We start from the raw sequence: 13,811 nt of genomic DNA on the forward strand, positions 1-13,811 counted from the left end.
TTTTCGCTATATGAGTGTGTATTTATGAATTCTTAAATATAAGTAAGGAATATATTAGTGGTGCTCAACCCAAAAAATCGAAACTTGCGCAAACTGTTCCCAACATTGTGAGCTTTCTCCTGAACGGAAATTATAATAATGCTTTAGTATCACTCATAAAGAAGTTGTTGAATATTGGCGATTATTTTTTCGCACTCCACAAATACAAAATGGGTTACATGTAATGTTTTTAACCAAGGGAAATCACATCAGCTTAGCAAATGCACACGCCACCTAATAACATCAGGCAGAAAAATGAAAGTACGAGGTTTATTGCGGACAAACTTTTCGGCTCTGGGTTTCTTTGGTTTATCGAGTTTAACGTCCCAAAGAGACTCATGCGATGAAAGACGCCGTAGTAAAAGGCTGTTGAAATTTTTCTTAATTATACAAAAAAAAATTATTTTCACTGCACTGCGGAGAAGTCTGAACGCCTACGCTACTTTGTTTGGCAATTTCATCGGCAATTGAGGCGCTAGCGCAAAACCACTTCGCATTCGTTATCTGCAAACATGCATTTTCCACCATCCCTCCCCCCTAAGCTTCTCGATATCAGAAACCTCTTCAACTGCCTTTTGAAGACTTGATACGAGCGAAGATCAAAGGTTCAAATAAAAATGTTGCTCCGAATTGGAAGCCTGGGCAATTAATTTCAATATTTAGATAACAACATCTGACAATATTCCCCAACTGCTTCGCAGCTAAAATTGATTGCATATGAAATGTGGGCTTTACCCGTAGTGAAACTAATTTTGTTCGTTTTTTTTAACAACGTAATCCGCTGTCAACGCAAGCTGTTACGGTTTCTATTTTATGCTTCTTTTGTCTCTTTACTAAAGAGAGAATTTAGTTGATTACCGTCCATTTGTTTCATTAGCTAAAATTAAGAGCAGCCTTGCTCAAGCTAGTTTTTTTTTTATATATACTTTGGTTTGGGCATAATATTACCAATGAAACAGAAAAACCATAGTAGATCTTAAATATATACAGATGATACCGAAATAAAATAGAAAGCACAAGAGGGACAACAGCAAGTTTTTATAACCGTGAAATTCGTACTTTCTTTGGAGACAGGGATTCCAACAACACCAGTAGATTTTTCGTCTAGAGAACACAAACAACTGAATTAAGCACATTTTCAGATATGAATTAGGCACATTTTCGCATATTGTGCTGCGCACTACGACTGCCAGGTGATGAATTAGACCGGTTGAAGCAAAATAAAAAAAGCTTGTGCTGAATTTTGCAACACTATGGTGGGCATGTGCAAGACAATTCATAAGAACAAAAGCAGCCATATTAACCCTTTTGCTGTCACCTAAAATTGTGCTTATCAATCGCCAGCTTTCCCTACACTAGCCATAAGCTTGACAGACAGCAATAGCAAAATCAACCTGCTCTTAAGGCGAATCATGGCGTTTTCACTATTATGCTCTTCTTTCTCTTTAGGAAATTAATTTAGGAAATTTTCCTTTCGGAAATGAATTTAGGCGCGAGCTTTGCTTTAGCTTTAAATCAAGACTCCTTGTTTATTTGCCCTCATTATTTCGCTGGGAATCGAATTATGAACTAAATTAACCGGCATAATAAATATTTGCATTTTAAGTTCACCTTTACAGGTGTGATAATATACACGATATTCGCAGTATATGGTAGCTCTTTCAGGCCAACTCTTGAGCTGCGTATGGGTCTACATATTCACTTGCTGCTGTTTTTTAGATCCCATGGCTGTTCGGGCTACTGTTTTCAAACACACGCCACGGACGTCTTCCACTGATAACAAGGTAGTGAATATACTGTTCAATTCTCCATTTAATATGACACAATGCGACGTTCCTCAAAGCATGAACTTGTTTCACAGACTGGCAAGACGTTAGGCTCCCTGTGCATTCAGAGAGAAGGCAGCAGCCAGATTCAGCAAACTGAAAAAACTTTGATTGCGACAGCCAAACCAAACCACCTGACGGCATTGAACTTTAACGGAAAGCGCTGGTGTGGCCGTAAATGAGCTCATCGAGGGCAGAAGCTTTGCTTTGATAACATTAACTATAGCGTATAAAACACGTGTTACATATTCATGAAAGAACATGCATTATTCCTTATGCCGCGCCAAATTAAAGAGGGAATAGGTATGTTTGATGAGATTCGAAAGTTGGCGTGAGCGACAGCAAGATATGTTGTCGGGCTAGTTGGTTTGAACCTAGTCCCTTCTGTCTTCGTGCCGTCCTTTGTGCACAGAACATTTCATGGCCTTACTTGATACAAGCAAGCCACTTGAAGAGCGTAATGGCTGTAAAGACACTTTATACATGGCAGCATGTTAGACCCTGCTATCACCGACAAAGTACGTTAACATGTCTTGATAAATTGAAGAAGACACCGCTATATACGATAAACTGAGTTGTGTTGTCTCTACCTCACTTTTCTGGGCTCTTCTGACTCTTCATTAGAACCACGAGAAGCCAAAGGCCAAACAACTACACCCTCCCAAGTTATATATAGTGCTTTTCTGTAGTGTAATATTTCGCATTTTTTTACTTGAGTTGATAAACCTTCGTCAAGCACGTTTCTTCTTTCTTTTTTTTTTTTTTTCGATTACCAATTTGGGCTTTCATAAAGCGTAAGAGAGGGGGTTAGCCTGGAGGGCTTTGCCTCGTTTTCTCTTTGTGAAGAATTTCATGTCTGTTTGCAAATGGTTCAAAGTGGTCCTTGTAATAAATGAGTCGCCAGCTGACGTAACAATGTTGCTGCTGACCTGTTATCATCATGCAAATTTGTTTCCGTCTCGGCCGCACAGACTTAAAGCTTAAAGCGTATTCAGTTCCTTTTTCCCCGCCACTGCGTGGGAGTCAGATCAAGTTAGAGAAAAACAGTCCTCATAGATTAAGAGTGGGCTAGGGTAGATACATGAGCTCCAGCTACACACTGCGTTTCGGCCCACGCTTTTCCTCCCAGCTTTCTTCTTAATAACTAGTAAGAAGCATGTTTTCTCAACCGCATTACAGCATCGACAACCACTCAGCCTGCAAACGTGCGCTTATAGCGCACGCCGCGCCACGCAAGAAAAACATATTAGAGATGAAAAAAAAAAAACAATAAAAAACGAGCAGGCATGGTTCTTACCACTGCGTTCTCTTAAGAAGCAGACCAATTTTTCTCCTCCCCCCCCCCCCCCCCCCCCCCGTCCGCCTCTGAGAAACTAAATACACTTTATTTTAGGCGCGGTACCGCAGCGGCAACCCCTCCCGTTCTCCAACCTACACGTGGCCTGGCTCGAAGTGCGCGTGTGGCCTTTAGGCCCCAGCACAGAACAAGAGCAGAAAGCAGAAAGCCTGAGAAGAGAGGGCAGAAAGCACGTAGCTGGGACACATTACCGCCAACTTGCACGAGCCGGCGACAATGAGTGCGACAACCACGCACATCTTCAACAAACAAAGGTCCGCGGAGAGTAGCACCGCTCTCACTGTCATCCGCCCTCCTCTCTTTATCTTTCCTCCAACCTCCTTTCCCTCTATGTTTCTGCTACTACCCCTAAGAAGAGTAACAGCTTGGGAGCGCAAAGAGAATTCGTGTGATCTGAGAAATGGACTAATAAAAATGGAATAGCAAACGAAAGGAGAGATGGAGGGAGGGTACAGACAAACTAGACAAAGCGGGCTTTTTTGGCGGCGACCGCCGCAGCTAAAAGCTTCGCCCGAGTTGGCGCGCGCGGTGGCCTTAGAAGAATGGCAATCGGATTACTTGCCTTCCCAGCCCCTTGGGACTTGGGCAGTCCGCTCGTGGTAGGCTATATAACGACGCTCGCCACAGGCCGGAGCAACAGGCGCTACTCGTCTCATCGACGGCAGCGCACGCGGAATCAACACCAGCAGCAGCCATGGGACTTCGCCGCAGGGCAGCTGCAGGGGTGAGTCGTAGTCCCTGGTGTCCCTATGGCAGTGAGCATAGACTGCAGTACAAGGAGCCTTTATGTTTATTTTTTTATGGTACGGGGGGGGGGGGGGGGGGGGGGGGGGTAGATCTGGAATACGGGGATTTACGGAACGTATTGGCAGGGGGAGATAGTGCAGATGATGCGCATAACAGACGAGTCGTCACATTTTGTGGCGGCTGCGGTTTTTCAGACCATCCGTTGATGCACTCAACCTTCGACTCTCAGAATGCCCGCGGATATTTGCATGAGCGTTTCTGTTTCCTCATCGGTGGCTCGCGGTTTTTCAGGATACTCATCTGGAGATCACACGTCTCAAAGATGGATTAGGATGGCCGGTGCGTCAACAGACGCTGCGCCGCGCATATGGAGGAGTAACTCGGCTTGACGCTTCTTGCGGCATTTCGCATCGACCTTTTGCAGGCATAGTGAAGGAGCGCACACAAACTGCTTTGAACGATAAACATTGTTGCGCCTATTTGTTTATCCATTTGTTTTAATGCACGCCTTCCTTCTAGGCGCGTCTTCCTTTTTCGTCACTATTGCTGATTACTTTGGTTATTTCCAAGTTGCCTGGAAAAAGAAACGAACTATAAGGGAGCCATTTATACATTGTTCTTTTCAATTCCTGTGGAGAGGTTCTTAAAAAAATTTTCTTATCATAATTAAGAAGTAAGCGCGATGTTTACTTGAGAATGAGTTTTGTTGGGAATTCGAAGCTTTAAAATGTAGTTTCTTCATAACATTTTTTCCTTTCACGAGGTATTTTGCATCCAGTGGTATTCACGCAAACTCGCAATTCGTCAGTGGCCGAAATAGTCAATTATGGTTAATTAGAGCACTGTTTTTACCGCTACCTATTTGCCCCAAATTAAAGTGCATTAAGGTGGCCTCAAATTAATTATTTTCACGAAGTTCAGCTGCTTTGAAAGCGCTAACTTTTTTGCCAGTTTCCGTTCAGAGAGCTAGACTGTCGCTTTTTTTTTTTTATGACAAAGGAAGATTTTACTTTCATCCTGGCATCTGCCACTCTCACGTACCCATCTCGGGGAATACGTACAGGTGACTCTCAGTATATCATTGAAAGCATGGCATGAAAATAATTTATTTAAATAGCACAAAATCAGAGGGACGTCACGCGACTGGCGAATGGGGGGACTGCGATCGGTTAGTCCCACTTTTGAAAAAAGAAAAAAAAATCACCTATTTAGAGAAGTCGCTGAGAGGACCCCATTGAAGAAAACGAAAAACGTGAACTGCTAGTAATATTTTGTCATATTTTGAAAAATGAAAAGATGCTCATGTACAAAAACGTCGCTTATGGTTATTCAACAAGCTGCAGCAGTCCACTGATCAGCAGATCTTACGTTTCAGTGGTTTTCTTTGCCTTTCAATTTTCATGATGAGCCACCTTGAGCACTTCGTGACATAAATTACTGATTCAGTTCTTTCTCTCTCTCTTTTTTTTTTAATAAATACAGCTAGCACGAGCATATTGTACAATTAGTTCACCACTTCTGTTTGCATAGCACAGTAAAGTAAATTCATAGGCAGCATAAATGTTCTCCGGCAGAATCTTTTCAGTCCCTCTCACGGGTTGTTAAGATACGCTATCTCAACAAAACTTGGCATTCGGAGACATTATTTGCCCTTTCGTCCAAGCTAGAGATCGCAGCTAAGGTGTAGTTTGAAGTGGTGAACAAGCTACGTCCCGTGAGAGTACTTCTAGAGTTATCGGACTCAATGCTTTATGTGCCAGACATATTATTTGAGACACATCGTATGTTCGGCTTGGTCCTTGAAATGATGACATGGTGATATACACATCGAATGGAATATACCCACACTGGAATATTGTCTAAGAATCACGAAGTATACAGAGGTTAATAAGCAACAGAGCTTCGAAAAAGAAAAGCAAACAGAAGCGTGCAGGAGTGCGCACACAGTACAGCATTCCCAGAAGGTATTCTTGAAGACGATGGGTGGTCTTAACTGAACAGATACATAAACATAAATACCAATACGGCAAGAATGAGCCTAGTCGGTATGTCTTGAATAGAAATTTTGAGCCGGAGAACGAATCCCGTGGTGGTACACAAGTATAGTGGCGTCTAGTAGTAGCGATGTGGAATTACTAAACCCGAGACCCAGCTGCTCGTGGGCCCCTTCAACACATCCATTCTGAATGAGAAGAATTGGTGGCAAAACATGCATACATTAGCGATTGATTAAGGTTCATGGCAAAATGTGCTCATAGAACAAAGCCAAACCCCACCTGCGTTGGTAAGAGTTTGCCAATGGAATACGGTAGCAGTCTCGCGAGACGCTGCGTTGACGTGTCGAGCAAAATTCCACCTCGAGGAATAACGTAAGTGTTGATAACTTGTAGATGTCAAAATTGACTCGTTTAGCGCTGGTATTAACGATCATCTCAAAAACCTAGCAGCTCGCTGTTACACAATGTGCAGCCGGGAGGACTATTAATACAGGGCCTCTGAGGTCATTACCTAGTTAAAGCGGCCCTATTTAAAAACAAAACACAGAGACTAAGCACCCACCTGAAATAATCAATACAAAGGCGACGGAACAGTGAATGGATTAGGTTTAAGACAAAAAAAAATTAAGATATAAAGCTAAATATGAATGCAGCAATAAATATCATTAGTGATAGCAACTGAAGAAAGACTGATCTCCATTTTGCGCGGAGCAAGCACAACCTCCAGAAACTGTACGCCGCTAACGGAAGCTACATGCAGTCATTTCTGTTACGGAAGCGAAATCTGGCAAATACCAAGAAAAAGAACAGCCTAGCGCCAGGCAGGTAGTTTCCACACCAATTTTGTTTTTCCTATTAGAGGGCATTGGCTGCGAAATGTTAGTTGCAAGGCCCCTTAAATGATCCTGCAGTAAGCCATTTCAACACGAAGTGGTAACAGTTTATTACGGCAGAGAAATATGTTGCCAAATATCATTTCAACAAACGTCACAAAGCTGAGCGCCAGGACTCGACAACTATCCTCTGGCTAGGGATCCAGACAAGATACGCGTGTATTGTGTAATGAAACGAGCACAACGAGGAATCCAATAAAACTGAATTTAAGGACTATTGAAATTTCCAAACTTACCCTTAAAAGAACGCTCAGGATAACTGCATCCAATCATACTTCTCAGTACAAATGATTCTCTGGCTCTCTCCAATTACGTTGGCGTCCGTAGGGCATCAGGAGACACACTTATTGTCGAGGCAATTAGATTTGAAGAATTCCCCGTCACTGTACTCAAATGTCGTCTTTACCAAGATGAACGGTTTATGATAATTCGGGGCGAAAGGCGATGAGGCGTAGCCTCTGGAAACTCCACCGATAAATTGGTGTCGGTGTCGGTGTCTGTCTTTAGGCCCAGAGCTTCAATTGACTCATGAATTACGTAAGCAGGCAGTGTGCGCAGGAATTGATACCAAAAACATCACGCAATTTCATGCCAAAATAGTAGCGCAACCACTTTTTGTGGAGAAGTTAAGATGGAGCCATACCATTTCGCTTCTCATCTGCTAGTCAAGGTCGAGGTTAGTTGCGATAAGAATACAAACCAACAATGTATGTACTTGCAACTGTGTGTCGCAAATTATAAGTGTTAAATGTGTTTAACACTTTGCCAGCTCTGTGCCAGTCTCTCCCACGACATGATTGAGGTGTCAACCTCTAAGTGAAACAGGTACTTCTAGCAAAGGACTGTAGCAAACAAATATTATTTGCCAAGTATGGCACACCCTGCCACCTAATCAGAGCAATGTGCGGTTACTGAATACTGTCTACTCCCCGTCATTCCTCAATGGCCATGAGCATTCATATTTAATAAAGGACTTTCAGTTCACCTCAACTGCACCTTAGTTCCTTGCCAAGCAAACTCATTACTGAAAGTGCTGTTTTACGTCTTAATCGATTTAAGTGAAGTGAAACCCTGGCTATTTTCTTTTTACTTGTGAAATCGGAAGCTGAAGACGACACCTGTTTTGTTTTTGTTTTGTATTTTTGTTTTCGTTTGTTAACCTTTTCTAGCAATGTCGGAATTTTCAAGGCATGCCTGCGTTTGTCGCAAATTAACTGTTCATGGAAGCATCAAAATTACGCATATTACTTGAGACGAACCACTTTCATTTCTTCGTCTTCTTTAGATAACGAGCTCTTCTTGCCACGTTCTTCGCGCGCGCTGTCTACCTCTGTTTGCAGGTCGTAAAATGGGTAGAAAGGCGCACTATCTTGCGATTTCTGTGACTGGCCACTCACTGCTTTCGGCTAACGTTGTCGTCATGCACGCATCCGGCGAAATGAAATGTAAAACTGAAGCTTAAGGAATGCGGCCTCAGTTCACTTTAATTCTTCGAACAAGTTGAACTTGGGCTCACTCCCTCTGCTGCAAGAAAAAGAATAGCGTTTTTCATATCTGTGCGTACTAAGTCAACATGCTCGTTCCTGCAGGAAACGCTTCTACTGCGGGTGTTCCTGGCTGCCGTTGCGCTTTCATTCGGCTCTTCGGCCCAGCACATGGTGGGCAGCGACGAAGCACGTCCCCTGTTCTCCCGAGGCGGCGACACCCTCATCCGCTGGAACATCTCGCCGGCCACGCTGCAGCACATGCGTTCCGAAGGTTTCAAGCGCCAGTTCAGCCCGTGGGGCGGCAAGAGGAATGCCGCGTTCGACTACCTGCTCGAAGCGCCTGGCAGCGATCATCAGCAGGCGGACGGGACCTCCTCTTACAAGGTGCGTCGATTGCACCAAACGCCGAGCGTGAAGAACGCAGACTCCTTCAGTCCTTGGGGCGGCAAGAGGGCCCACGGGGACGACAAGAAGGAGAAGGAACAAACCTTCAATCCTTGGGGAGGCAAAAGGGCGGCCGAACGCTTCGCTCCATGGGGCGGCAAGAGGGGATCCACCTTCAGCGCCTGGGGCGGAAAGCGGCAGCAGGATAACAGGAACTCGTTCAGTCCATGGGGAGGCAAGAGAGCAGGAAAGAGCAAGCAGATTGACGACGAGGAAGACGATGAGCGTGTATTTGCCCCGTGGGGAGGCAAGAGGGCGACGGACGACAACACCTTCTCTCCATGGGGTGGGAAGAGGGGTGGCGATGGCGACGGTGGAGACACGTTCACGCCTTGGGGAGGAAAGCGTGAGGACCGGTTCAACCCGTGGGGTGGCAAAAGAGAAGGACCTTTCAATCCATGGGGAGGCAAGAGAGAAGGATCGAACAAGGAGGGCTTCTTCAACCCGTGGGGAGGCAAGCGAGGCGCTGACGATTCGTTCAACCCCTGGGGAGGGAAGCGCGGAGAAGATGACGCATTCAACCCTTGGGGTGGCAAGAGGCAAGACTCCTTCAATCCTTGGGGAGGAAAGAGAGGGGACGTAGTCTTCAGGCCTTGGGGTGGCAAAAAAGAAGACAACGTTTTCAGGCCATGGGGAGGCAAAAAGGAAGACGACGTATTCAGGCCGTGGGGAGGCAAGCGCCAAGGTGATGGCTTTAAGCCCTGGGGAGGAAAAAGGGAGGAAGAAGCAGCGTCAGGCACGTCTGGGAGCAGGAACACGCCATTCGGCGGGGAGAGCCAGGCGCAGCCAGCGTCTTCACGCAAGAAGCGGGATTCTTCAACGCTAGAGCATAAGGCGACGACGTCAAGCAGAAAGGGCCCGCAAACGTAACTGTGGTGGAACTACTCCACGTGCCACGTTGGTGACAAGTGTCTCTTCACAACTGTAAAAAAAAAGCCGCTATAAGCGCACAAAAACAGCAAACCTGCCACGAAAGGGCAAAAAGGATCTTTTCCTTTTTTCACCGAACACTATTTTTTGAAAATAAAATGAAAGTTCCGGTGCCTATATCAAGTTGAAAAAAAAGAAAAGGTCGGGGCGTATACAATAATAAAAGAAATAAAGTCGTACTTGTATGGACAGCTGTCTTATCATTTCTTTATTGAGAACATGCTCTCCATTGATTACAAACAATTAGCTCCGTAATAAATGTCGATGTATAGCTTGTGGTGCGAAGACGACATTCGCCTCATGCAGGAAGTCAATTTTTTTTTATCCTGGAAGCTTCTCCCGGAGCGACTTGATTTTGTCGCCCACCATGCCACCTGTTTTCACGAGAAACAAAAAAGAAACAGGGTTTGTAATTACGGTCCCCGTAAAACCAGTATCTTTTAGCTATAAAACTTACAAATAAATATGCTATTTGGAGTGGAATGGTGGAATGGCCGCCTTCGTACAATTTGAGATCATGTATGCAAAGCTAGTGCGAGTGAGTAGAAAGCAGCATTATAGCTTCGTTGTTGTCATGAAAACAAATGCGATATAGACTATGTTTATAAAATACGGGCAATATTCAAGCCATTGCAGAAACTTTTCAGCAAACAATGGCAGCACGCAGAGAGGATGCCGCTATAAGTAGGATACCTCTTGAACGAATGTCCTTTGAACAAATTATTCAGTTTTAAGAACTTTTTTTAAATCGTCCTCGTTGAAGCGCGCCGTTGAGCACAATGCAAACGCCATTCAGTTTAACGAAATTCAGTGCAGTGTGCACTTCATTTCTACGAACATTTTCCGCGGCGCCATCTTGTGTCTTCCAGGTCAAATTTAGCACTTCAAGTACAACCCGCACTTTATGTCGCACATTTTTATCTTGAAAACCACGCTTCGTTACCACATGACGAAAAATGCCCGCCATTTAGCTTTAAAAAAAATGGCTACCTAACTTAATTCCTGGCCAGCCTAAGTCATGGCTGACATTGCCCGCTTACGTGGCTCCACAGCCATAACAAGACATAGCCAGAGCTTTAGTGCTACTAACACTGCGTGCAAGCTTGAAGAAATGCGTATGTATGTACACGTGCTCGTTAATCATAAACACCAAACGAAAGTGTCTTACTCTAGTAGTCTTACTCTAGATAAAAGAAAAAGGATATTTTACGTAAGCTGGTGTTCGGGTAGCGCCAAGTCGACATTGTGAAGGTATTTGGGATCCCAACATCATCACTGTCTACGAATAAAAGCCAGCGCCAAGGAATCGCGGCCACATCAAAAGCTGAGAAGCTCAGCCCCTCCAGCAAAATACTACACTGGGCATTTCAGGAAAGTTGAAGACGCTCATTCCAGTTCAGTAAACTTTGAGGGTTGAGGGTCGCCGGAGAAAGGGTAGGCAGCGAACACGATGGTTAGATTGCATCCTCGAGGCACTGCAGATGAAGTTATGTGATGTTATGAAGATAGTGAGAGACCGGAAAGCGTGGCGTGACATGGTCCATAGGGTCACGAAGAGTCGGACACGACTGAACGACTGAACTGAAACTTTCACTTTACCAAACTTTTATCTCTGTTTCCCTGAATTTTGTTCAAGTGAAGCTTCGGTGTAGTGATTGCGCTCATGCAGTCTGAGCACCTATGCTAACACACTCCCTTCCACATTAAATGAACTGCATAGTCTCCCGCGATTTTTAATTATGAAAAGTTTCAGCTCAAGTTGTCGCCGCGTGACTCTGGCGCCAGATTGGAGGGAGATCACGAAGGCGAACCGATACGAAATTTCTTGGGTCTGTACCCGCAGCCTACACACTACGCCGCTTTTGGAGCAGCACATGTGTGAACAAATGTCTTCATATATAGCCGAACAAAATTCGAGAAAAAAAAGCTGCAGATTCCACATAATGGACGCGCTTCAGCCAATGGCATCGACCGTTCCTCCCACTAAGCGGTTCATACTACTAATGCGAGATAAACCTATTTTCATGTGACATCCTGCGTTATTTCTCCAGCAGATTCAAAAACCAATTCAATGGACGCCATTGGATGAACGGTGTGCTTTGAGGGAGCAAACCCGGTTTTTTTCTTGAGTCCCGTGTAAGGCGAAGCACACGGTGAGAAAGTGTCTACGTCTCGCAACCCTACTGGTGCTTGCACAGCCCTCGTGACGTCTGAGCTAAGTGGGGGCGCCGCGCTTGTTGCACAATCCGCACGCCAGCGGGCAAGCATACTGGCAACTGGGCTCCCGCTGCCATTTTTCGGCGCAGCGCGGACCTTTATGAAAACGTAGTGGGCGGAGGTGGGCGAAACGAAAGATAGTTGCCCTGGACGCTGTACTCGGCCGCTCTAGCGACGCTGCGGACAGATTGTGTTTGCGGAGACAAGGATCCGTCTTGCAACGAAGTTAGGCCTCTATTATAGGCTACGCCGGTACTGCAAAGCATTACAAGCTCTATCCGCACTGTTTTACGCGCTGCCGTACGAAAACCGGTGATGTCATTGGCAACGCAGCACTACATAAGATAAGATGCGGATTTCTCTCTTTTCCAGCTGCTGTGACAAGCTAGCTGAGCTGAAATTTCGCACTAGGAAGTATCGTAGTCGTCGGTGAATGTTTTTCGTTCCGATAACAGTATGCTATGCGTGGTAAAATCAATTACATTGTCTTCTAGTTCAGGCTGAAGTGTTTTCCTCAAGCTACTATTTACGCAGATCCACGGATTCTGCAGGGCCTGAGGGTGCCCCTTCCGGAGCACCCACCAGCAAAAATGCATCTTCCACCTATAGACCTACACACACGACCACTTTTAACCGCCCAAAAATGTCTACTCGCCATCCACCTACATCATACAGAAACCTCCCCCCATCTGAAGCCTACGAAGTATCAGAGCGAAAAGGCGACTGCGAAAGTAAATTCGAGGCCATAAGCGGAATACGATATATTCAAAAGTTAAATGTACCGTCTTTGCCAAAAAGAACCCCGTACATGGTTTGGTTTTCAATCCTGTATGGTACAATACTTAAAAGAGCCGTAAATCTCTACGTTTCTCTAAAGAAAGAACTCTTGTCCTCCCCTTTAAAGAACCTTTGACCTTAAAGGAAGACCTAAAGGCTCCACTGTACGAATTAGCAGCAAACCATGTAGCCTAGTTACTTTCGACAAAGGTGGCACACCAACAATAGTCACAAAGTTTTGTCCCACCGCAACACATGATTGCCGTACCTCTTATTTCATGGTGGATTTAGGGCGTCCACTAAATTTGAGGCAGTTACATTGCCTTGAGGCAATGCGAGCAAAACTCCACTTGAACCTCATCTGCTTACCCTTTCCACGCTTGAATGAAAAGCTCTCCCTGACTCCTACGGTCGAGACCTGTTAGACAACTCAACCGCAGAACCCTCCTCTGACTTGCGACCTCTCCCACCCCAACCGATTTTCTTTTGAAGACTTATCACAGCTGGCATCACACCCGTTCATGAACTTTGGAACATATGTACCTGTTCGAACTCACAAAGCCCTCCCTTTGAGCGAGGCGATTTTGTTACGCGGGCTTTGCTCGACTTTATTTTCGTGAAACCTTGCTCTATCCGAACTGTATTGGCTTACAGCCTCTAATACCAGCAGTAGCCGAAAACTAGACACAATCCCGGCCTCGGCGGCCGCTTTTCGGTGGAGACGAAAAGCAAGGCGCCCGCGTGCTGTACGATGTCAGTGCACGTTATAGAACCCCAGGTGGTCGAAATTTCCGCAATCCTCCACTACGGCGTCTCTCATAGCCTAAGTCGCTTTGGGACGTTAAATCCCACAAACCAAACCAACCAACAACTTTTTTTTTGCCTCTGCTACCTCTGCTAGAATGCCTGCCACTGCTGACAGTAAGAACCCATCTGGGCGACCAAAATAAAATAATTCATCATCGCAACCACCTCAGATAGTCCGTATGGACATCGAGGATCTTGTTCTGCTCTTTAAATGCGAATAGCACGCTCGAGCGTTGTTCTTAGCACGCACTTGCATGTGCTACGCCGTACTTTCATTTCTTTCCCTTCAA

General features: G+C 45.2%; 1 protein-coding gene across 1 annotated transcript; it reads left to right on the forward strand.

Annotated features, from left to right (window-relative positions):
- The first annotated feature begins 3,916 nt into the window (after positions 1-3,916).
- LOC146185650 (uncharacterized) lies at positions 3,917-9,660 on the forward strand. The gene is made up of 2 exons (XM_084607892.1): positions 3,917-3,946; positions 8,449-9,660. The coding sequence occupies exons 1-2, from the start codon at positions 3,917-3,919 to the stop codon at positions 9,658-9,660; spliced, it is 1,242 nt and encodes a 413-aa protein (XP_084464018.1).
- Positions 9,661-13,811: the final 4,151 nt, after the last annotated feature.

This window comes from Amblyomma maculatum, chromosome 6 (assembly GCF_055883805.1).
Source record: "Amblyomma maculatum isolate TAMU_Amacu chromosome 6, ASM5588380v1, whole genome shotgun sequence".
Classification (NCBI taxonomy): domain Eukaryota; kingdom Metazoa; phylum Arthropoda; class Arachnida; order Ixodida; family Ixodidae; genus Amblyomma; species Amblyomma maculatum.

What these genes read in the sequence shown, in the direction of transcription:
- LOC146185650 (XM_084607892.1), top strand. Translation starts at nt 3,917, where the DNA reads ATGGGACTTCGCCGCAGGGCAGCTGCAGGG. An exon ending in GCCGCAGGGCAGCTGCAGGG is followed by an intron (nt 3,947 to 8,448) that starts GTGAGTCGTAGT and finishes TCGTTCCTGCAG; the next exon opens with GAAACGCTTCTACTGCGGGT.